The sequence below is a fragment of the Lonchura striata genome, chromosome 1A (genome assembly GCF_050655825.1).
Source record: "Lonchura striata isolate lonStrDom1 chromosome 1A, ASM5065582v1, whole genome shotgun sequence".
NCBI classification, from domain to species: Eukaryota; Metazoa; Chordata; class Aves; order Passeriformes; family Estrildidae; genus Lonchura; species Lonchura striata.
This window is the reverse complement of record NC_140741.1, coordinates 66497569-66521122: the sequence shown is the minus strand read 5'-3', so window position 1 is coordinate 66521122 and position 23554 is coordinate 66497569. Positions and strand designations below refer to the sequence as shown.

General features: G+C 36.5%; 1 protein-coding gene across 4 annotated transcripts in view; it reads left to right on the top strand.

The window, feature by feature from the left end:
- The window catches only part of HGF (hepatocyte growth factor), a 56221-nt gene that overhangs the window by 13699 nt on the left and 18968 nt on the right, over positions 1-23554 (top strand). For 3 of the 4 annotated variants that reach the window (XR_014952252.1, XM_021528863.4, XM_085569971.1), the window contains exons 3-8: positions 2965-3077; positions 3688-3802; positions 7161-7303; positions 9039-9159; positions 13903-14021; positions 22547-22721. Coding sequence is in view for 3 of the 4 variants with exons in the window: in XM_021528863.4 (XP_021384538.2) it covers positions 2965-3077; positions 3688-3802; positions 7161-7303; positions 9039-9159; positions 13903-14021; positions 22547-22721 (786 nt within the window). In the remaining variant the exon portion in view is untranslated. The remainder of the gene's footprint in view (positions 1-2964; positions 3078-3687; positions 3803-7160; positions 7304-9038; positions 9160-13902; positions 14022-22546; positions 22722-23554) is intronic. The other variant, XM_085569970.1, reaches the window with a different exon arrangement.

Genomic DNA, 23554 nt, shown 5'->3' with positions numbered 1-23554 from the left:
TTTGTCTCAGAACATTCTTGAGGTTTCCCTTTTGGCCCCATATGGATCCTTTTGTAGTGTGAACTGTTCTTTGATGCTACTGTAAACACACATTTTACATGTGTTCCCTTTTAAAGGATCCAGTGTTTACTAATGTTCCCCTTTTATTCCTAGGATCCCAGTTTTTAACTTCATACCAGCACATGGTTACTACAAGGTGAAATTTGTTGCCAACTGAAATGAAAACCAATTAGCTTCCTGCCTACTGTGGGAGCATTCTAAAATAAGAAGCAACACAAAATGACATTTTAAATGCTTGAAATATGAGACTTGAAATTTCCTATGTTTATTGACATTTTCATGGCTTTATTCTTATACTCCATGCAGCAGTTCTCCATCACTTGGGTCACAGCACTGAGGTTTTATTGTTTGCACATAAGCTTTATGTAAGAATTAAAAATGGAATTGCTTTGTAACATAACTGTTGCAATGGTACTGGGAGCAACAACATCTGTGCCTGTGCACTGAGATACACAAGCAGGAACAGTGTTAGGTTTCTTTTTTGCCAGGAGGTAAAAGTAGCAGATTTCAGGCACTGCAGGCTTGTAAAGGTTCAGGTACTCCTTATTTTCTGGAGGGAGGGGTAAATTAAGCTAACTTTCTATTTCTTCATTATAAGTTTCTGTGCCACATGAAAGTAAATTTTGAGTATTTTATTGTTTAATCATTAATCCTTGATGGCTTTAAGTCTACCACTTTTTTGTTGAAGCTAATATATGTAACTTTTCAGAACTGATATTTCCTCTATTCCCTTTGCTGTCATGCTTGCATAGATCTTGTTCATTTCCAGCTGAGTTACAAGATCTTTATCTAGACTTGTTTCTTTTTCATAACATTATTCCAAAAATGCTGTCCATCAAAGAACTCCTGAGATTCACTTACACTGTTTTTGACTTCATAAATCTCTGTGACTCTTTTTCTGCCTCCCCTATCAGTTTTATCAAGCTGCTGCTGCTGAACTGTTCTATTCCTTTGTTTCACCACCCTCAGTAGTTCATTACTCCCTCTTTTTTGTACAACCATTATTGTAGTTTTTCCCAAAACAATTCCTGTGGATGAAAAAAATCCAATTCAGTTACTCTTTTATTTACTATACAGGTGACTTTTACAGGTGTGTCCCTTTCCTTAGCTACAAAGTTGTCACTGTCTTATCCTTTGTTATCTGCCTGGAGTGTCTGTATTTACCCAGGAAGGGATTTTGGTACAGACAACAGAATTTCAGTACCTGTAAGAAAATCTACAGACTATCTCAGTACAAAGAAAAACAAAAAAAAAATGTTGTGATCGGCAGTATCAGTAGAAGAAAGTCCAAGAATTTGCTCAAATATGTTGACTTTGGAGGTATAAAAGCCCTCCAGATTTGGGTCCAAGAAAAGATTGTTACAAACTTTTATGTGCAGAACTGGTTGAAGCCAAACTGGAAAGAAACCAAAAGGCAACTGAAAGGCAAAAACTGAAAGAATGGTTTGTAAACAGTGCATTCTGCATTCCCACTTTAGGAGGGAGGAGCAGAAACCAGAATGTAATTGGAAAGGCAGGAAAGGTCAAGGATATTTTTGTGAGTGATGGAGTTAGAGGCACTTGGATATGCTCGAATTTGAGAATCAGCCAGAAGAGAACAGAAGGCTGCACAAGGGCAGAGGGATGAAGGTTAGCAGGTTGGAAACACTTGGAGTCAACAGAGCAGAGAGCAGTTGGATGAAAAATCTGTTTGGTGATGGAAACGATAATGAAGAAGATGTTTGAAAGAGAGAAGACTGGGGAGATTGGATAGGATCTTGTAGCATTTTAAACTGAAGCCAGCAAGATCTCACACAGAAAGCTGGTATGGTGAATTAAATAAGATCAAGGAACTTTTTGTTGAAGGACTCAGTGCTGAAGATTATGGCATAGCTAAAGTATGGATGAAGTGTAAGAAATCTGTGTGACTCTTGATTATTACCAAGTAGTGTTAAAATGCCTTCCTAGATCAGAATGAAATATCTCAGAAGGTGTGGGATGAGTGACAAAAATAAAGATTTTGTGGTAGGCTGGAGGAAATAATGTCAGTTATTTGTTATTTGGTTCAAATAAAAAATTAAGGAAATAAAAGTGGAGTTTTTTTCTTTATTTGTTTGATGTAATTTCCTCATTGGAATAACTGTTGCCCCCCCAAGGAGGCCAATTATGATTTTACTACAGTTAAAGACTATCCTTTAAGAACTGTTATGGGAGAAAAAGGTCTGTGCTTATCCTTGCAAGTCTTGAAAGAAGGTGTTTTTACTCTTTAGTTTTGTTTGTCTTTCTTGCCCTATCCCCTATCTAGTCAGTTCAACACACACTGTTACTCACTCCTAGAAATCAGTTAAAAATAGGAGGGGAAAAAAAAAGAAAATAAAAGTGAGCAAGGAAAAATTCTAGGTACATGAATACAATTTATGTTATTAATAAAAATAAGATTAAAAACAATCTTGTTTTTTAAACAACTCTGTTGTTCTAGGCAAGAAACAGATTCCTTGTGCTTGAATTTTCCCCAATCCATCAGTGTGAGATACTTAACTATTTCAGAGGCATATTGTAAGGATAACAAAGATGATGTTTTAGTCTTCATGGGTTTTTTGTTCCCAGAGAGCAGCGTAACTGAGGACACAAATGCTGTCTCAGTCACATTTATCTAAGTTTTAAAATAAAGATCTTTAATGACAAGGGAACTCTTAGATTAGTGTGAACAACCAAACTGGTATTTAATGTAATGACCACATCAATTTAATTTCTTTGTTTCTTTGCTCTTGTCAGCACAGTTGTGGGTTTAAATAGTAATTTGGACTGTTTCTCTGACTTTCCCAGTAAAAATAAATCTGATGTCATTGCATGCTCCTTGGCAGGCCATGTGTCATTATTATAAACCACACAGAGATTTTTTTCTCATCCAGATTTTCTTTGCAGGGCCTTTGCTTATGACAGAGTTACAAAACGGTGCCATTGGTTATCCTTCAACAGCTTGACAAATGGTGTGAGAAAGAAGCAAGACCATGCGTTTGATCTGTATGAAAAGAAGGGTAACTGATTTATTTACTGATTTTGTTTTTCCAGCTAGGGAAGGGGAAAAAAAAACCCTTGAGGTCAGTCAGTGATTTTTTGGCTGTAGAAACATCCTGGGCATGGATGCTTTTATGCATTTTGAAAGCTGCATCCTACAGTTTTATTTACACATTTCCTGAGTTTGCTGTCATGCAAATTTGTCTACATACTTGCTGTTGGTCAGTTTTCCAATCTACATATTTGCCTACTGTCGTAGATACTAGTTTCAGTTTTGTACTTCAGTTTACTACTGAGCAGCTCAGTTGTATGACTTACCATTTATCACTTAATATTGTTCGTATTTACCTCATTAATGAGTAAGATACATAAGTTGTCAGACATGGAGGTTTTTTTAATCAGATACATTGGAAACACTCCCAGGATTTTTTTTTGGGTCAGATAGTGATCAATATTTGAAAAAAAAAAAAAAAAAAAAGACAGGCATGTATGTCCACAAATAAACAGTGTTTTGAGGAATTAAGTAGGCAAATAGTAATAAATATATTATTTTATGTGAAAGCAGAAGATGAGCTTTAATTTTTCATACATTAACCAAATATCTCATTTTCTTCTCTTTTATTTCAATAGATTATGTCAGAAATTGTATCATTGGAAAAGGAGCAGACTATAAAGGAACAATATCTGTTACAAAAAGTGGTATTCAGTGTCAGGCCTGGAATTCAATGATCCCCCATGAGCACAGGTAAGAGTTCAGGAGCAGAGACAATGGGAATAGTGCCAAGACAGCTCCCATAAAGCATAAGAATTTATGGGAAAACTAACCTTAGACAACAAAATCTCTTAGGTATATTCTTGCCTTTCTCCAAGAGATGCCATTCTCCAGATCCCAGAAAATTCTTGTCTTGGACTTTCTGCAAAGAGTTTTACCCTAATACCAGCCTGTGTGTCTGTATCTCTTTCTTTCCTGTATTGGGGGTTCTTTTTAGCTGTTGATATCCTTTTGATCTCTTAGCTACTGGCAGAAACAAAACATCTGCATTATTTCAGCCCAGGGTCTGAAAGTTCATCACAGTTTTCTAATTGATTCCTAAGGAATGAGCAATTTTGAAAACCACATTTTTAGGAAGCAGGGGATAGTAGACCACCTATTTGCTTAGTGTATAATATTGTCAGTATATTTTGCATAGTTACTGTCAATTCTCTGTTATTTATATTTATGTAATATGTTAAACTCTATGGAGCACTTAGGCCAGACAACAAATCCATGGAAAGAACTGAGACTTTTGAAATCCTTCCCTTCAGATTATACAAGCTAAAGACTGAGGGACCATGCATAGTACTTATCTTTTCAGAGTAGGATCTGGTACAGTGAGAAACTGAGGCCAAACCTGCACCTTGAGAGGAAATCTAGTTGAACTCTCTATTGGCTTAGGAAAAAGAGAAGAAAGCCAAAACCTGAAGCCAGTAACAGTAATGGTAAAAACAGATTCATCCCTAACAAATGTTCCCGGAAACCAGTAAAAGCACTACAAAGTACTGGTCTACTCTTTAACCACTTCTCTTTAAATGTTTTTGTACTGGCTTTAACCATGTAGATAGTAAAACTTTAAGAGACAAAAACAAAATGTCCTTTCTCCCATAAGCTTGCTATCCACATTGCTGCCCTTTGCTCCAGACTCCCAGGCTCAGCAATTTGCTTGGGAGGAGCCAAAGTGGAGATCAATGGTGAGGAGCTGGGCTGTGCACTGCTCAGTCCTGTCCTGACCAAATCAATCCAGTGCGCAAGAGGATATCTTGGAACAACATTAAAAGGCAAAGGATAGTTGAGTTCTGTCCTCTTATGATGTGTTACAAAGCTGAGCCTCAGGCTTGGACTTACTGGACTTGGCTCTTACAGTATAGACAGCAGTGTCTGCTCTTCAGTTTGGGACCAGACCTGTTCTTGACTGGGATCAAACCATAAATACCACCAGATCCCAAAGCAATGACTTCTTGAGACTCAACATCTTGAATTAGCTATCTTCATCTTTGAGATGTGAGAGAATTCTAAACCATTATAACCTAAGCAAAAATGAATATTTATTCTACATAATATACATGTGACTTTTATAATTAGGGAAAGTGTCTAGATAGCACACATGATCACTAAATTGCATTTTAATACACAGCATACACAGTTTTATCCAATGCATTTGGACAGCCACTCTTCTATGATGAATTTTATGAGAGTGACTCTTCTCCTGCCTTGTGCAATAAGTTTAATTTTTAAAAGGTCATCGGATAAATGAGGTGGCTGCATGCTAATTTTGTTTTTCAACATCAGAAAATATGATTTCATCATCAGAGACATGAAGGAGGTGGGAAGAAACAGACAGTAGTTGTGTGTTTGGAACTTATTAGTACAAAAGGCTTAGCTTTGTAGGTCAGTTTTTCTCAACAGCTGATTATCACAATGTGCCATTGGAAAATAAATGCCTCTTTCATATTTAAAGGAGAAATGTATTGTAATGATTTTTAATTAGACTTCTAGGGATAATTGAAGCATCTTGAAACTTTAAACTTTTGCTTCAATCTAGCAAGTAATACTTTTATTTATTTGTATTCCATCAGAACACAGAGATTCCCAGCAAAATCCTGTTTCTATTATTGTTATCTCTATCCTAGTACAGATTTTAAGACTCTTGTAGAGTTTCAAATTAAAAAGTCTAAAGTTAAAAGGTCTCAAAGAGAAATGGTCAAAAAGCAGACCAGTGCATCATAGACTTTTGGCTAGTTTCCACGCCTTTTGTGTGGTTGAATCTGTTTTTACCATTACTCTTACTGGCTTCAGGTTTTGGCTTTTTTTTTTCTTTCTTTCTTTCCTTACCTAATGGAGATGAACTAAATCATCAGTTTTAGGAGTGGCCCTTTTTTCTATTTCTTGGTAGATCTTTACTGTAACTCATATTTTCCTCTCTCAAGAATTTTGTTTCAGTACCTGTTGAAACGTCCAGAGATTTAGCTACTGTTTAGTATTGCTGCAATGTACTGGCAGAGAAATGCCCTGGATTTGTCTGCAATGTGGTGCCTGAATGTGGTCATGAGGTGTTGAGGTGGCATTGAACAGACCAATTCTGGGACTGGGTTCCTTACTATTGTGTTAGCTGTTCCTTATGTTGTTTATTTTTTTATTTACACATAAAAGCATTGCTTTTATATGTTAATATTTATATATCTGTATTATATAAAGTGTGTGTGTGTCACCATGTATGACATGGCTAAACACATACTTTTACAGATGCCTGAGAAGAAAGCACCTTGACCCTGGACATGTTAAGTCAGCTGGGGTGCTGTTAAATGTCTGAACATATACAATGCAATTATGAGTGGGTTTGTAAGCAGAAGACCCTAAGGTGGCAACAGTGGGGCTTGCAGCAGAACACGAAAGAACATGTTAAGTGACCATGAACATTCTTTAGCTAATAACAGCTAAAATGGCATCTGGGGAAATCTCTTGTGCTGAAATACAAAGCAGTCCCTGGTTTCAGGCAGCAAAAACATCTCAGTGGAGGTGTAGCCCAGAGTTGGTCACACTCTCATGCTGCTGATGATCTGTTCTTGCTGCTGCCTGACCAGGGATGGAAAGAGGTTTCTCTGCTTGTGGGTTTCACAGAGTAGGTGAGCTCAGAGCCTAGCTGGACCTGTTGTATGTGCCAGCATGCACAGGAAAGACAGCCTCACCTGGCTACAGACCCAATCAACACCTATGCACCCAGAGCTCCTGAAGGAGAATACAGTGTAGGCTGGCAGGGAGTGTGTGACTGCCTCTGGCTCTGCCCTGGATAGTTGTCTCTGGACAGCTGAGGGATGGGAGTAAGACTCTCTCAAGCACGCTATGGGCTAGACAAATTATCCCAGATTTAGGCCATTTAGGTTGAGTAATCCCAACTGAAGATGTGTATTTGTGTACGGACAGATATTTGGGTGTGTGCATTTACTTAGACAGGGTGGAGGGAGAAGGAAGCAGAAATGTGATTGTTTCTAACTGTTTGTAAAAATAGTATGATTAACCCCAACCTTTGCATGCTCTTATACTGTAATGATTGTCATTTTAAAACTAGCTTTTTGCCTTCGAGCTATCGGGGAAAAGACCTGAGGGAAAACTACTGCCGGAACCCCCGAGGAGAAGAGGGAGGCCCGTGGTGTTTCACCACCAGTCCAGAGACACGCCACGAAGTCTGTGACATCCCTCTCTGCTCAGAAGGTAATCCAGCACAGCTCCCAGAAAGCTCCCAGTAGTCACCTGCTCATGGCCTTTAGAGAAAGAATAGGTGATTTCTCAGTGAGAATAACTCATACAGCAAGAAAAGAATTTGTTAGAGGAAGATGAGATCTTGTGACATTCCCCTATGCTAGAACGTTTCAGGCTCAGCAGCTTTTTTTGGGTTATGAAGGAGCTTGAACAATGAAGTTGTGCTGATCGCACAAATGTGATTCTTTTTTGCTTGTCTAGTCCATCGTGAATCCATTACAATTTCAGTATTACTATGTGATAAAATCATCTAGTACCATTCCATGGTAAAATCAGCTTTTCATCTTCTTTTTGATGAAAATATAGGTACTGGATTACAAGATGAAAGCTTAAGATAAGCATACATATTGCTTTTTGAATAAATACTGTAAATAAATATAACTCTGCAAATCTAACCCCATTTGACTTTCAAGTCACAGAATTTGAAAGACACTTTATATGCACCATTGCATTTGTTGACTTTTAAGTCCTGTTAACCTCCAAATTAAGCTCTTATATCTTGCTAATCAATCAATTCAGTTCCAGTCAATCAACCTATTTAAATCTTCAAGATAGGATGCCTTTAATTTTCTTGCTAATGTGTCACATGCAATAGCTATGCTGTCCTTAGGAAGGAAGAGGAGAGGGAGGGAGGGAGGGAGGGAGGGAGAGAGACTGGAAGGGAGGGAGGAAGAGAAGGAGAAATAGAATAATTTAATAATTTTATAATAATATTAATAATAGAATAACAGAGCTTGAGAATTTGTTAAAATCTATCATTTAAAGATAAACTTATGTGAACTGCAAATGTGATATTTGACCTGGAGTTCACTTTAGGATGAAGACTTTGGTAGCTGATGTTTTGTGATATCTTTAATTCCTTAAAATAGTATTTTCTAAATGATCCTTCCTTACAATTACTGTAATTAGGGAGTACTTGAGAAGTTTGTCTCCAGTTAATTTTGGTGAATTTGTTTTATATTTTTAGAAATTTCATTCTAATTTCTGTTCAACAATGCTTTCAAATTCCTTTGATAACTTTTGACCACTCTTCCTCCATGCCCCCTACCCACTTTCCCAAACCAGGACTGAAAATATATCTCAGTTTAAGCTGCCAAAAACCATTATAATCAAAAAGATACAGTATCATATGTAGCTCGAAGTGCTGGGTACATAAAGAAACGTTCTGTACTGCACTGAAATTGGGATTTTGCCAATATTCAGCACTTAAACTTGTCCTGTAATTATACTGTGACTTAGAGTGATTTAGAAAAATAAATGATGCTAAGTAGATGATATCACCTTTAAAAAAGACTTTTTCTTTAGCTATGGGTCTCTCTCTCTAACTAACCATAAGTAAGATTAGTAAAAGACTGATAGGAACATGAATGCTTCTGGTAGCTCCCCTCCCTCTACCTGTTTCAAAACTGTGTCCTATAAAGTGATACGAAATTTAAGCCTCTAGATTAGTGCTAACAGATACTCCAAAGGGCATAACAGATATTCCAAAGGGCATAACACATACCAACCCAACAGAAAGATGGTCATAGTTTAAATACCTCTTTAGGTTGGTATCATTATATAAGAGCAAGGACACGTTGGGGTTTTTTTATGTTGATTTCTTTGGTTTTGGTTTTGGTTTTTTGGGGTTTTTTTTGTGGTATAAGTCATTAGTGTAATAAATGACTAGTGTCTATTTTTTTTCTAGTTGAATGCATGACCTGCAATGGAGAGAGTTATAGAGGGCCAATGGATCACACCGAGACAGGCAAGGAGTGTCAGCGCTGGGATCTTCAGAGACCACACAAGCACAAATTTCGTCCAGAGAGGTAACCTCTCATACCCCCAGGCAAGACCATGTGGTCATAATTTGAAAATTACATACATTCTGGAGCCTGCAGAACAAAATTAGCTTTAGTTCAACTGAAATTTGTGGAGTTCACCAATTTTAGATGCTTGGGCTTCTGGCTCCTGTTGTAGGCTGGCTACTGACACAATGGGTATGCAGGATGGAGAAAGGAGGCTGTTTTGTACAGTTCTGGTTACATCCCATGCCTGACTGGTGTACTAATGCTGCTACTGCTTTAATTGATCAAAAATTCCTTCCTATTTGTGCTAGTTCATTGACAGTAAATAAATAACCTATGAATATTTCTGTATATATTAGTATGCAGCTGCAGTCAGCTTAAATACCTTAATGTAATCACATAGTAAATAATGATTTAAAGTAATAAATTTTTGTTAGATCTCTTAACACATTTGATGAATATAAACTTCCAATATTGTCAAATAACAATATCCTCCTTTTTGCAATATTGAACAGCTTTAAAGCTGTAGGTGACCTTTCATAATAATCACATTTAAGTATACTATTTGTCTGACTAAACTGTTTGACCACTACATCTGTTTATTCACCCTGGGAAAGGATTTAATCATTCTGTTTAGCATTTTATGAACATGGAATTCTTTATTAGACTTGCTTGCTTTTTTTTTTTTTTTCTTTTTTAATTTAGGCACTGATTAACAATGCCAAAAGCTGAGTCAGAAATAGCAAGACAAATTTCATCCCTGTTAGGGTTTGTCCTACAGAGCTAAATTCATCCAACTACAAAGGGTCATCTATAATACAGACTTCTGAAAGTATTGTGGGAGGGACAGGGTAGGAAGGGGTTAGGCCACACAGGAGGGGGTCTCTGTTCATCTCAAACTGGATTACAGTTTCATTTTAGTTTTATTTTTTATTAAATCCATTTATATATTGTTTTGGATAAATTCTAACTTCCAGAAAAAGACTGCGAGAATCAACAAAACCAGAATGATTAAGACCTTCCAGTGAAAGTATCTTTTTATATGTTAAAGTGTTTCAGCAAATAAAACATTATTTTTATTTTAAGAGATATGGGTACTAGTAGATTTTAGAAAGCCTGATTATTCAGCAAAATATGGAGAATCTGCAGTTTTGGAGCTTATGTGGTATAATGTTTTTTCCCTTGGCTTGGATGATCTGTTTCATGAATAATAGCAGTCTATCCCATTGTTCTGCCACAATAAATATTTTGTATTAGCAGAGTGGGACTGAAGATAATCTGTTTCTGAGTTTTGCCATGCACTTACTGTGTATTCTAGAATAAGTCACAGAAACAGATTTGTTCCTTTGGAGTGAAGCATTTATAGAACTCATGGGTACAAACAAGAATAATTTTACTGTCAGGAGGAAATTTCTTTTTTTCCATTAATTTCTAATTGTTTTGAAAAAATGACTTTCCAGACTAACCACAGTCTTACGAACAATCGTCTTCCTCTTTGAAATAATTCCTTCTGAGAACATCTTCTTGAGACTTTTCAGACAGTAATAAAGTGCTTTTTTTAATCAAAAAGCAACCCATCCAGATTGAACTCACTTGAGTGTGCTTTCAGAAGAGTAATGTAGTCCAGCGTATTTCTGATATACTGATGTTAATTAGCTCTTTGAACAGTCACTAAAAGTAGCAGCAATTATACTTTAATTTTACCACATTTTTTGAATGCTGAAGGTTTTGGTTGGTTGAGGGTTTTTTTCATAGTCATATAAGTTGAAAATAAAAGAAAAGGTCTGGAACAAATAACCCATTAAAATACAGCAGTCTCTAGAGACACTTATAGTATACAATCCTGGTGTAATGTAAATAACCTGTAAACCAGGAAGGATTATCTGGACATATTTAAAACTATTTTCATTTATGGCTTCATAAGTTGCAATGATAAAGAAAAGGAATAAAGACAGTAATATTTCCAAATGCACCGGTCTACATGCTGTTGGACAGTGCTTTTGGCTCAGGGTAAATACCACTCACTTTTCTGTCACCTCAATGAATTGTTTTCACATTTACTCCCCTCAGAGGCCAGTTACTGAAGATGCTTACTGTCTGCTTAGATGTGATTGAAGCAGGCAGAAGGAATTCCCCCAAACCTCCTGCATGGCCCATTTTCAGCTATTAGAGGATGCAGAATTATATTCTTAAACTCCAGTTCTCTGATGTTCTTCTCATGGGCACAGTTATGCCGCAGGATGGAAGGAAGACCACTGAGGATAATGTCTTGGGCATAGAGCAGCATAAGGGGGAAAAGTTTTTTGCCCTTTTCTGCTCAAACATCCTGTGAAGATATGTATTATGTGGAGGAAACTAGGAATGAAGTGTATCATAGGAAGCAAATAAATGCAGACATCACTTTATTAGTACCCTGGTACTAGTAATGTACTAGTAATTTATATCTCTTGTATGAAAATTTACTTTTTAAAAGAAACAAATTTACAATCCTACACGTCTTTAAAAAAAAAGGGAGATGAAATATTGGTAAAGAGCTTTAAATACTAAGTTTCATTTTATTTCCAGGAGAGCTGGAGATCAGCACCTGTGTCTTCAAAAAGGATAAATTTTATCTCTTTGCCTAATACTCTCCTCTATTTTCTCTAGAAACTGAGATAGTCTTGATTTTGATGGCAGATACATATCTTCATGCTTAATTTCAGTTCTGGAAGTGAAGTAGAGCTACTGCTGTGTCAAGGGGGAAAAAACAAATATGTAGAGTTCTAGAAGATCTCTGACACCTGAGGCTCTCTATTAAGTCTAAGAAAGGGCTCTGTGCCCAAATGTACTGGGGAAGGAGAAGTGTGTACAACAAGGAGACAGCTCTCAGAGAACCCTGCATAGCCTCACTGTTGAATTGTGTGGAACAGTTTGAAGCCCTGTTACTTATTGCTAATATTTGCTTCTTAAAGGTATTAGTTGGTCTCTTTTTAAAAGCAATTGTTTCTTGCTGGGTATGAAGGAAGACAGAAGCCTCCCTTGATACTGGGGGAAGAACCATTGACTGGGAAGTCTAGTTTTGCTGTAGAAAAGGACAAGTAGATCTAGTTGGTGAAAAGATACAGCTCACAGGCACTACACCATCCCATGAGGACACAAAGCTTGATCCTGGAAGAACATCTCTACCTAAGTTTTAATGAGTAAATAACCCATATTTGATATACTGTGGGAATATGGAATATAATATTAGGAAGGACGGAGCATTCAGTGCAAAGACAGACATTTGTATTCTAGAACACAGATTCTTTGCATCACGAGCTGTTCTGAATGCTTTTTGTGAGCTGTGACTCCATATACTTTGCCACTCCTGGACTCGCCTTGGTTCTTAGGTGGTAACATGCACCTTCCACGCTATTTGACATGGAACATGTTCCACCAGCATCAAGGCTCATCACTGCATCTACTGAGAGGCCAAACCCATATAATTTTCTGATGCATTATTAGCTCATTAACTATTTTTTTGGGAAATCCTTAGACACAACTGTTTTTTACATTTTTTTTGCACCTAGCAGAAAACAGGGTACTGCTGCTAGATCTGAAATTACCATGTTCTTGACTTCTGTTGAAGTTCCAGTTTGGCAAGGTTTCTCCTTGGTGATTTTGTTGTCATTTTGGTTTTCTTTATGTTTTTTTTTTTTTAATTCTACTTAAATCTTATCCTTGTCCCTTGTTCAGTTGAAGGAACCTGACTTTTCCTAAGAAATGGGAGTTCAAGTTGCAAATGAGTCAAAATTAGCATGATCATTTGACAGAAAAACCATCCTAGGAAAAACATACACTTGTAAATCATATTTTCATCTGCTTGTGTGAAGCACATCTGCTGGCAGTTGTAAATGGATTCAGGATCCCAAGTAGTTAACTTTATTGTTCTCTTACATACTTTTCACGTTTCCCTCAGAGGCAAATCTACTTTTTGTTTCTTTTGCAAACACATTTCAATAAAACTGCAAGGCCAAGACAAATTGTATTCACTAGAGAAAAAAAAAAAACAACCAGATGCATTTATCTCCTTCAAGTTTACAGATGTTAGTATCATGTATTTATATTTAAAAAACCTACATATCTTGGATATCTGTCTGATAGTCAGTGACAGCTGTAGGAATGTGGAAACATTTAAATATAGCACAATATTATCAAGTCTTAATGAGATAAATTGAGATGAAAGTTATTTACTTATTTTCTCCTTTCTCCCAGTACTTGAAATGAGGGCATGACCAAAAACGAGCTCTGTTACAAAAATTGAGCTATCATTAGTAACAAGGCTACCCAAAAAAGCTTCAAGTTTGAACCCAGGGCTGTTGCACTGAAGAACCTGTTTTCATAATGAGTCCGGCATGGCAGGCAGCATTTAGATAATCCACATTTAATTGGTCTGTTTAAAAAAAAATGAGTGGCTTAAGTGTCTGGTCATCAGTTGACAGACACAAGAGCAAGAGTTTAGCAATTAGTGGAGTTAGCCTATCCGGTACCCTGTGCATTAGCACAGCAGGGAGTCCCCTCAGTGGAGGTCTGATTCTGCTGAAGATTTGGAAAGTGTTTATATGTTATTAACTTTTTAACAGCATTAAAGGCATATTTGCATCCATCCTACAGGATCAGACCCAAGGTTAATAGGAACCAGTTCTTGTTTGCCTCTGCTGAAATCTGTCCTTTAAGTACCTTGCAGAAGGCAGTGCGGTGTTGCCAGGAAGACTTCCCTGACGTGTTTCTCATTGTGGTTTGCAGATATCCTGACAAGGGCTTTGATGATAATTACTGCCGCAATCCTGATGGCAAGCTGAGACCATGGTGCTACACTCTTGACCCTAACACCCCCTGGGAGTTCTGTACAATTAAAATGTGTGGTGAGTTCAAGCAAAATTTATTGCTTCCTTTTCCTTTCCAAAATCTGGGTATTTCAAGCAGTGTAGGACCACCGCTAGTTCATTCATTGCACTTCATTGGCTTTTAAAACATACCTTTCAAAGAGGGTCTCCTGTAAACACTTTAATCTGGACAGCAAAGAAGAGTTGTGCTTTACTTACCACGAGAATATGTGTATGCCTCATGTACTGTAAATTGCATTAAAATGTACAAAAATCAAGTATTAAAAAAGTGAGGCAACAAAATCATGAGGATCTCATGTACAGTATTAGTTTGGCCATGCTGGACATTTTCATTATCATTTGAAAGTATCAAATATCATTTGGTGCACACACACAATCCCATCTCAGTATCTTCTGCTAACAATTCTTTACTGCTTTGCAATTCTAGGTCCACATAATTCACTCTTGTGCTGAAGATAGAATTATTAATTTCCACCTGGGTCTCTCTGTGATATTGAGCACTCCATATCAAAGCAGTCCACAGGCAAAGAACTTTATTTATCAGTTACAAGATGGTGGAATTTTTTAACCACACTTTGGAGACAAGGAATTGAATCAAAGTGACATTAAGGTGTACAGTTGTTGGATGCTCACTTTGAGATGTTCTTGTTCAGCATTTTAGAGCTTACTACAATATGTCTTCAAAGTTCAGATCATCTTAACTTTGGTGCCAGCTCTGAAAGCTCTATTTTACTGATAATTAGGTGTCTTAAATGAGAAGTAAAGGGACAAGGACGAAGGTAGAACTCTTGGTTATTTCTTGAAAACTCGAGCAAAGCAATTTTTCTGTACTTTCATGGTAATACTGGGGCTAAGGTGAATGGTAGAGTCAGTTTTACTGAGACTTGCTTTAAATATTGGGATGGGTGGCAAGGAAGAGGTAATAGCTCTGATGTGAAATTTTATTTGTGAGTCATTGCTGCCTAAAGAGCGATTCTCCACCTTCATTTAAAATTCTCATTAAAAAAATTGTGCTGTGTGTTCTGCCTGAATCACCAATAATTCAGAATTTTTTCTCCTTGGCTCTCCTTATAGCTTAGGCCAGTTCTAATGTCTTGGAGATTCAGTCTGGTCTAATCAATTTTTTGATTTTTGAAATCCAAGGATTGAGTAAGAATATTCTGTACTGCCTGATGTAATTTAACTTAATCTATTTTATGTCATTGTAATTCCAATATAAGGTAGTTAAATTATCAAAATTATTCCACTGTAAAAAAGACAAAGTTATTTTGATACTTTGGGCAATGTCTAATCAGGCTCCCCCAAGAAAGAAGAAACTTGGCAGGATAGCTGCTTGTTTTGGGTCAGGCACCCATTTCACACCCATGTTGAAAGTCTTACCTGTGAACTACAAGACTAATTAATGTTTTTATATCTAAACTTACTGACAATCTTTGATAAAGGGGAAATCTCAGATTATCTCTTTTGTGAACAGAGATTTCTTAGTTGTGCAACTCAATCATCTTTCAATTTTTTAGTTACTCAATTAAGTAAGGAGCTGTTGCTTTGGATTTTTGGCCTGTGTTGGTTTGGGCTTTGTTTTGGTTTGTGGTTTGTTTTTTTAAAACTAAACTGTGCTTCCTACACTTCTCCAATTATTAGATAACATATGAATCATGTGTAGCCTACTAGAACTGTTCTTTTCCCCTGTTACTATTATGAAAAAAAAGTACTCCTAAGTTACAGCTGACTGTTTCACAAATGCAACTTTTATAAACCTTTATCCTTTGGCATTTCCTGAGCTGATGTGTCAGTGTTCTGAGGATTCACATCTGGCTTTGTTGGTCATGTAAGCTTATGCCTTACTTCCAGTATCTACAGTCTGGCCTCAGCTTTATAAAATAGTTGGGTGGGAGATCTCCTCAAAACTACTGGATTATCACCTTTGTCTGTCAAGTCAGAGCCCTGAAGAAAAGGTAAAGATCAAAATGAAATTAAAAACAACTTCAAAACACAGTGTAATGATTTTTCATCTTGTTGATGAAAGCCTTTTGTCTCATTTCTAGGCAAAAGTTCACTGAAGGAACTAGAAAATCTTTCCTTCAGTTAGAAATTATATTAAAATAAGAGGAAATTTCACATGTAAAACTGCATTTTCCCTGCAGAATACTGTATCTCTTTTGAAATTAATAAGACAACCTCTATGAGAAAAAAATTTTAAACTAGGGGCCATGAAAGCTTAATCCAACAGATTTTTTCAGAGTTTTTCTCACAGGCATAAGACATTGCTTCTATGTAAGATGCAGCGGTGCTCAACGCTTTCCTTTAAAACCCACTGAGGAAATTTATTGCTGATGCTACTGTTAAATCACAATCTTGATGACCAGAATACTAACAGAAATTATTTTTGATTTCTGTCTTTCTTGAGGCTCATAAAAAAACTGTTTTCCCACCTCCTAGCAGGGAGCCCAAAACACTTGGCTATTCTGGGTTTCGGTGGCTGTTCTGTGTTTCTGATTCTGGGGCTGTTTGCAATCTCAGAACACTAAAAAGAGATCATGAGTTATAGGTCTTTATAGCTTTGTGGTTTGGATTCTCACACAGGTTTTAATTCCTATGCTGAGGACTGTTTATTTAATTTACAAGAAATACTAATTAGGAAAAATGCTTTGCAAATCCAAGTCCTTGGACCATTTACAAAAATGTAGGTGTCCTCTCTTTGGGGACTGACCACAAGGCAGCATGCTGCTTGTGGCTTTTTGCTACATGTTGTGAGTGCTAGTGTTCTTTATAGCCAAAATGCTGACAACAGCTCATATACAAAAATTTCTGCAAAAAAGTTGGTGGAAGGAAGTGTTTAGAAAATAAATATGGTTTTAAGACTGAAGAGAGGGCATTGTGATTTTACTTCCAAGCACAGAATGCAGCATAAAACATTGTGGCTTACTGCCAGGGCTGTGAGAAAGAGATGACAGGAGCAATTAGGAATTAGAGATGGCTCAAGCTGCAAAAACTGGATTTGGATTAAGACTTTGGGGACCCCAGGACTGGTTTGAAGTTGCTCACATATGTGTCTGTGGTTTTGGCTTGAGACAATTTTTAGTTAGAAGAGAGGATAAAAGGACAACTAACAGCAATGAAGAAGTGTAGGATGAAATGAAGAAATGGAAGCAGTGCCAGCAAACATGAAAAAGGAAAATGACTGTTATTTTGGCATAAATGAGAACATTGACTACAGGGAAGACAGGAGTAAAGAACTAATATTGCTGTTTTTAAAGCCCAAACGGGTAGCAGTTCCTCTATGGATGAGCTTTAGAGAGATACTGAGATCCATAAAGGAAGCTACAGATATCAGTCATTTGAGAACTACAGAACTTTTATGGAATTACTGTGTTAAGGACAGTGTTTCATTGATGCCTACCTCTGTCCAGCCAACCCAGATGCCTGTACTATGGATTTAGCCTTTGCCATCAGTAGTCATTGACACTAGTCAGGGGTGACCAGAGCCTGAAAAAGCTTTGAGATAATTCAATAAAGGCCTCCGTTGGATGGGAAACAACAGGTAATAAAACAACAAAATTGAGACTCTAGATCTAAAATGAGCTGTTGTAATGTGCCCACAGCTTTTGGGAAGGCAAAAACCCACCAACCTTAAATTACTCATTCTTTAAAAACAGAGATTTCAACTGTTCATTTGAATGCACAGTTCTGATTAAAGAGTTATTTGTTCAATCATAGTACATGTACAAATAAAAGTTAGAGTCACTTAAGGTTAATATTTGTACAAGATAAAGATGTTTATAGAAAGGAGGCAGGGAAAAGAGACTGATATTTAGAAGTTGATAAAGTCTTACCTTCCATCTTGCTTTAAAAAGAGACAAAGAATAGGTCCAGTGTTCACTATTTATGCAACAGATTAATCCACATTGCCTCAAAAAGGATCCTTCTCAAATCCTTTTCATAATTTCTATGATAATTTGAAAGTAAAATTTAGGAACTCTAAATGTGAGGAGAGTTTTTAAAAATAGATTTAAAATAAAAATGGTTTGCATTTAAAGCTTTGTTGTAGACACTGGAACAGCCTGGAAAGATTTCTTTGGGCTCATCAACAAATTAATTGTATGTGTGAAGGTTTTAGGTGACAAACAGTTTTTCAGTTCTGTGGTTCTTGAGCTTGGCTATAATTTATATCTTCACTTTCTCATACGTTTTTACTAAATAAAAAACAAAACACTGGAAGTCAGTTGGGTTTTTCTGCCATTCTTGTACTGTCATGGTACACTGAAGAAAACGTGGAAAGGAAAGAGCTGGCACTAAACTAGTGTCCAGAACTGGAAATGCCTTTGCTAAGGGAAGGGAAGGGATGCCTGAAAGCAGTGCAACTGAGCATGAGCAGCTTCAAAACACCACTCAGCTTTCTTACTAACATTTGCAGAATTGCATGGATCACGTTTAGAATCAACTTTTTAAGTTGTTTTGTTACAAATCAGGGCACATTTTCATTCTGTTGATTAACATTGTAGAAGAGACATTGCATGAATATAAGCAAGAGCAGGTATTTTCCTCATAATATAATTTAGGACTCTGCTTCTTTTCCAACTATGTCTTTTTCCACAAATACTGTTGTGTTGTCATGAAAGAACATGCATTCTCCAGCAAAATCTCTACCTTCTTTTAAGTCAGTATGATTCTCACCATTGACCTAAAATTTGTGCAGGATTTTCTTCAGGGTCATTTGTCTTACAGTGCAAAATAGTATCTAGCTGGTTACTTCAGCTGTGGAATGACTCAAGGCCCCTGCTGATTCCCTCATTCTGGAGTTGCTTTGAGAACCAGAACTAAGACTATCTGTGGCTTTACACATAAGGCTATGGATAATGTTTCATCTTTTTAAGATTTTATGAATGCATGAGCTGTCCCATATTAATAAACTTATATACTTTGAAATATCAAAAAAAGGGAGGATTTTGTGGAAAAAAAGGGTATCTGAATTATTGCCCTTTGATTGGGGACTTCAGAGTGAACATGTGAAGGTAGAAATACTACTAATGGGAAATCCCCTCATGTGGCTGTCTGAGTTGCATGTTCAATCTTAGTAATCTAGAATTTAAAAAAAGAAAACAAAACCCCACAAAGTTCAAAAGCAGCAAAATACTTCTAACAACTACCAAATTCTTCTGTTCATAATGAACTTTCTTACAGAAGTAAGAAGTGACACTTAATCCACAAATTATAAATAGTAGTCTTTTATAAGGTGGAATTTTGTGTGATTTTTCTTTAATCAGTACTTTTAATCTCAGTTCAGAACTCAAAAATCAGAACTCAAACTCTGAAGCAAAAGAAACCTGGGAACTTCCATTATGAAATATTAGTAAATACTGCAAAGTAAGGATTGCTTCTTGATTATAAATTAATCTAGCTAAATTAATATTGTCTTCCTCATTGACACAATTCCTTGGATTTTTTAGATCTTAATTTATTTTTTAGAGGATTTACTGGGATAAGGATGGGAATTTGATTTTATAGATTTTGATTTTGATCTTGATCTTGATTTTGCCTTGTAAGAGAACTGGTGAGTGTGGTCTTAGGGCTCTTTCATCAATGCTCTGTACATCTGATGTTCATGCTCAGAGTTATTAAATTTAGTTAATTTGGTATTGGTGATGAGTAATTAGGTTCAATAACAAGATCAGTACTGAATGGAGATGACTGTGTAGGTTGTAGGCTTGGACAGCCTGGGCACTTTTTAGTTTGGCAAGTGCTGTATAATCTGCAGTGTCTGGTGAGAGAGGCACTGCTCCTCAAGCTCTTGCCTGTTCCTGTGCACATCCAGCCCAACTTTCATTAACAGGAATAGGGAGACTGTTCCCATCATGCCTGTTTGTGGAATCGACAGATGAATGAAGGATTTCTCAAGCATTTATTGGTAAGTTTTCAGCTTTCTGTGAGACTCAATAGCTAGAATGGGAATTGGTTCTGAGGGCACAAGCCCTCAGAATTTCAGAATAAAATTTTGGAAATATTTTGGAGTCTCATTTTTCATGTTTCAAAATGAGACATTTGTAGTATATGCAGGCGGTACAGCTAGAAGAATTTGGGGAGGGTTCTGTGAACCTTTTGGAACAATGAAACAGCATTACTAGAATTCTTACTGAGAGCTGCCAAAAGTAATTGCAGGTAATCACGTTACAGATTTTGAAATAATTTATCTCTTAGTCATTATAGTGCAAGTCTTTCCAGAAGTGGCTGGGCTGTGCAAATATTCATGACAATGTGGAAGTTAAGTTGTTCTGATGCCTTTACATTGTATATTTTGACATGGCAAAGTTGTAAAATCTGATCCACAGGTAGAGGTCACTGTCCAGACACATAATGTAACGTTCAATAATTAACTGTGTATCTGCAGATGTAAAAGAAGGAATGCTCTACAAAATTACTACGGCCTTGATTAAATCAATTGATGCATCACTTATTTCATTTCAGGCATCTGATTAAAAAAAAAAAAAAGCACATAATGATATATAAACACCAACCTAATTTCTTTGTCTTTAGCATGACTGAGTACAGACAAGGTGCCCCATACAGTTCATTACAGTTGAAATAGTAACTTTTTGTGTATAGATAAGGTCTTTGCAACAGCTCATATTTTATTGATTTTTTGCACATTATTAGTATCATTTAAGAAGACTTGTTGCTAGACTTATGTAGTTCCAATTTATTAATTTACTTAGGAAATATTATAAAGCCAGGATGTATACTTAAATTTATCATCTTAGGGAACTCTTGTCTCCTGCCCCCTCAGGTCTTCCCCAGATCTCTTTCATTTATATAAAAGAAATGTGGGTATTTTTGAAAAAGACTAATATGTATTTGAATGTTGCATAGCAATGTTCACTCTAATCATCTTAGAAGCTATTTTAGACTATAAGTCCACTTGTTTTCACATATTATTTATAATAGAAAACAGAAATATTGCAGCTATTTATTACTGTAAGTTGTATGAATTAATCTTGTAGCCTTATTATTTAAAAAGGGGTGTGTAAAGACTAAATATAAAGTTACTAGCTGCAAGACTGTTTGATGAGTCCCCTAGAAAGAGTACATTTGTCAGCCTGCAGAAACCTCCTTGTGATACTTGCAGTGCCATATCCTTTTAATTTTGGAATGAGCTTGGAACTCAAAATTTCATTGAAAGAGGACAACATTTGCCTTGGGAAGGAGGGACAAGAAATTAATTTGACCATGAAACACTGACTTAAAAACATCAACCAGATGAAGAGCAAAAGGGATGCATGGATACATGTATAATTCAACTGCACAACTTGATGTTATCATCTGACAGGGAAATGATCTTTAACGTCAAAGATCAGTCAAATCATCCAAAACCATCTGTTATGACATTTGGTTTCCTTAAAATCCATATTTTCTCCAAGTTCATGGAACTGGCTCAAGTTACCAGGAGTGAACTACAATATGAGTAACACACAAATACTGTTCTATTCACTGGACCATTTAAAGAAAACTAAATAAAGAAGTTTATTGATATACTTTTTGCTGGCAATTAATACTTTAAAGATAATTAATAAAATTAGTCTTGCAAAACCATAGCAATTACCAACAGATATACAGTTTCTTTTAAAATACTGTATTGGGAACTTTTGAGAATACTGAAGAAGAATTGCTCTAACTGCAGTGCATGTAGTTTTGTACTACTTTGTATATATCTGATGCAATATCTGTGCCATTAATTTGCAATTATAAAAATTGCATAAGAAATAAAAAGAGACTTTTAAGTTATGTGAATGAGTCATTTCAAAACCACTGTTTTTCTGAATTTAGTTCAAGACAGCCCACACCAGGGTGAGTGCAGAGTATATCAACATCTGTAAGAGATCTTGAGTCTGATGAATTTGTTAGTCTTTAAAACATTTTTCACTCTGTAGAGAATACTGATCTTTGATTTCAAAAGCTGGGCTTTTTTTTCACTCTTTTAACCATATGAGGCATAAAAAAAACTTATAGGAGAATATAGCACATTAACTTATAATAGGATCTATTTTTTTTATTATTAGTTTTATCTGCATGTTTTTTTCCTGTGATCTGGTATTCTGGGAATTCTTTAGAGAAACCCAATTGTGTTTAAAGCCTACAAATATTTGTTACCATGTTTAACAGTGTGCATGTGGGTGGCCACTTATTTTATTAAAACTGAAGGAGTGATATTTGCTGAATTTGATAAAGTAACCAGGAATATCTTCTAATCTCCAATGGTACAGTATAGGCCAGGTGTCTCAAGTAAGAAAATGCTGCGGACTCTTCGCATGAAAGCAAATAAACCAGCATAAACTCTGGCACCTATTTTGTTTTCATTTTCTGTGGATGTTGTAAATGTGAAGAGGAGAAAATTATTCTATAATCACATTGGCAATTTCACCAGTAAAACTGCAATTACCATTATTTGAACATCATGTAATCCATGACTCTACCAGTAAAGTGGAGTTCAAACCAGGCATCCTGAGCCATTCCTAAGAGAATGAAAGAGCCCTTCTTGTCTGGGTCTGCAGAGGAAAGCGCCGTGAACCGCACAGAGGCGGCAGCCGAGACCACAGCGTGCGTTCGGGGACAGGGCGAGGGTTATCGTGGCACCGTCAGCACCATATGGAGTGGGATCCAGTGCCAGAGGTGGGACTCCCAGTTTCCTCACCAGCACAACATCACCCCTGAGAACTTCAAATGCAAGTGAGTAGAGACATGTGGGTATTATTTCTGCAGTGGGAAGAGAGCTGAGTTTTAAAATGCTTAAGTGTTCATGCCACTGGAGCAGATCATAGGGCTCTGTCCCTGCCCATGTTCTCTAAGGATTTTGTGAACTTCTCCTTAAACATGTATTCACCAATATGACTGTGAAGTGCCTGGATGTGTTCCAGGCTGGGACCTGAATTCCAACAGTCCTGATACATTACCACGGGATTTTTTTCATGGAACTAAAATCTTCTTTGGAGTTTGATTGCTGACTTTACTTTAATATGACCTAAATATTACCTAAATATAATCTTCTTTGTAATAATTAACACTTTTAATATTTGAAAACATTTCTTTGATTTTTCATATTTAAAATCCTTTTTCTGTCTTATTACTAAATATAAATGCAACAATAGGAGTGCTTTTAATTGAGTGACCACTGGTCATCAAACCTTTCTGTATGGTTCATAAACTTCCAACATGTGAATAATCTACTAATTTTAGGTAGTTACCTTTGTAATGTTCATTCAGTCCTTTTTTACCTAAGCCTAGAGGAAACCTTGCTGACCAGATTGAAGTCACAGCCCAGTTTGCACTAAACATCTTTATTGAGGGGAAAATATCAGTAAGAACTACAGTATTAGGCCCATTCTTTCGATAGTCTGTTATCAGTAAGTGCTGCAGATGTAAAAAATACAATGAAATATGGAGATGCACAGAACATGGCAACAACTGTCAAGAGACAGGGAAATAAAACTTACATTTAAGAGGTTTGAATATTTCATGCAAGCTGTAAAAGACATTTAAAGATGTTCCCTTGTGACTAACTT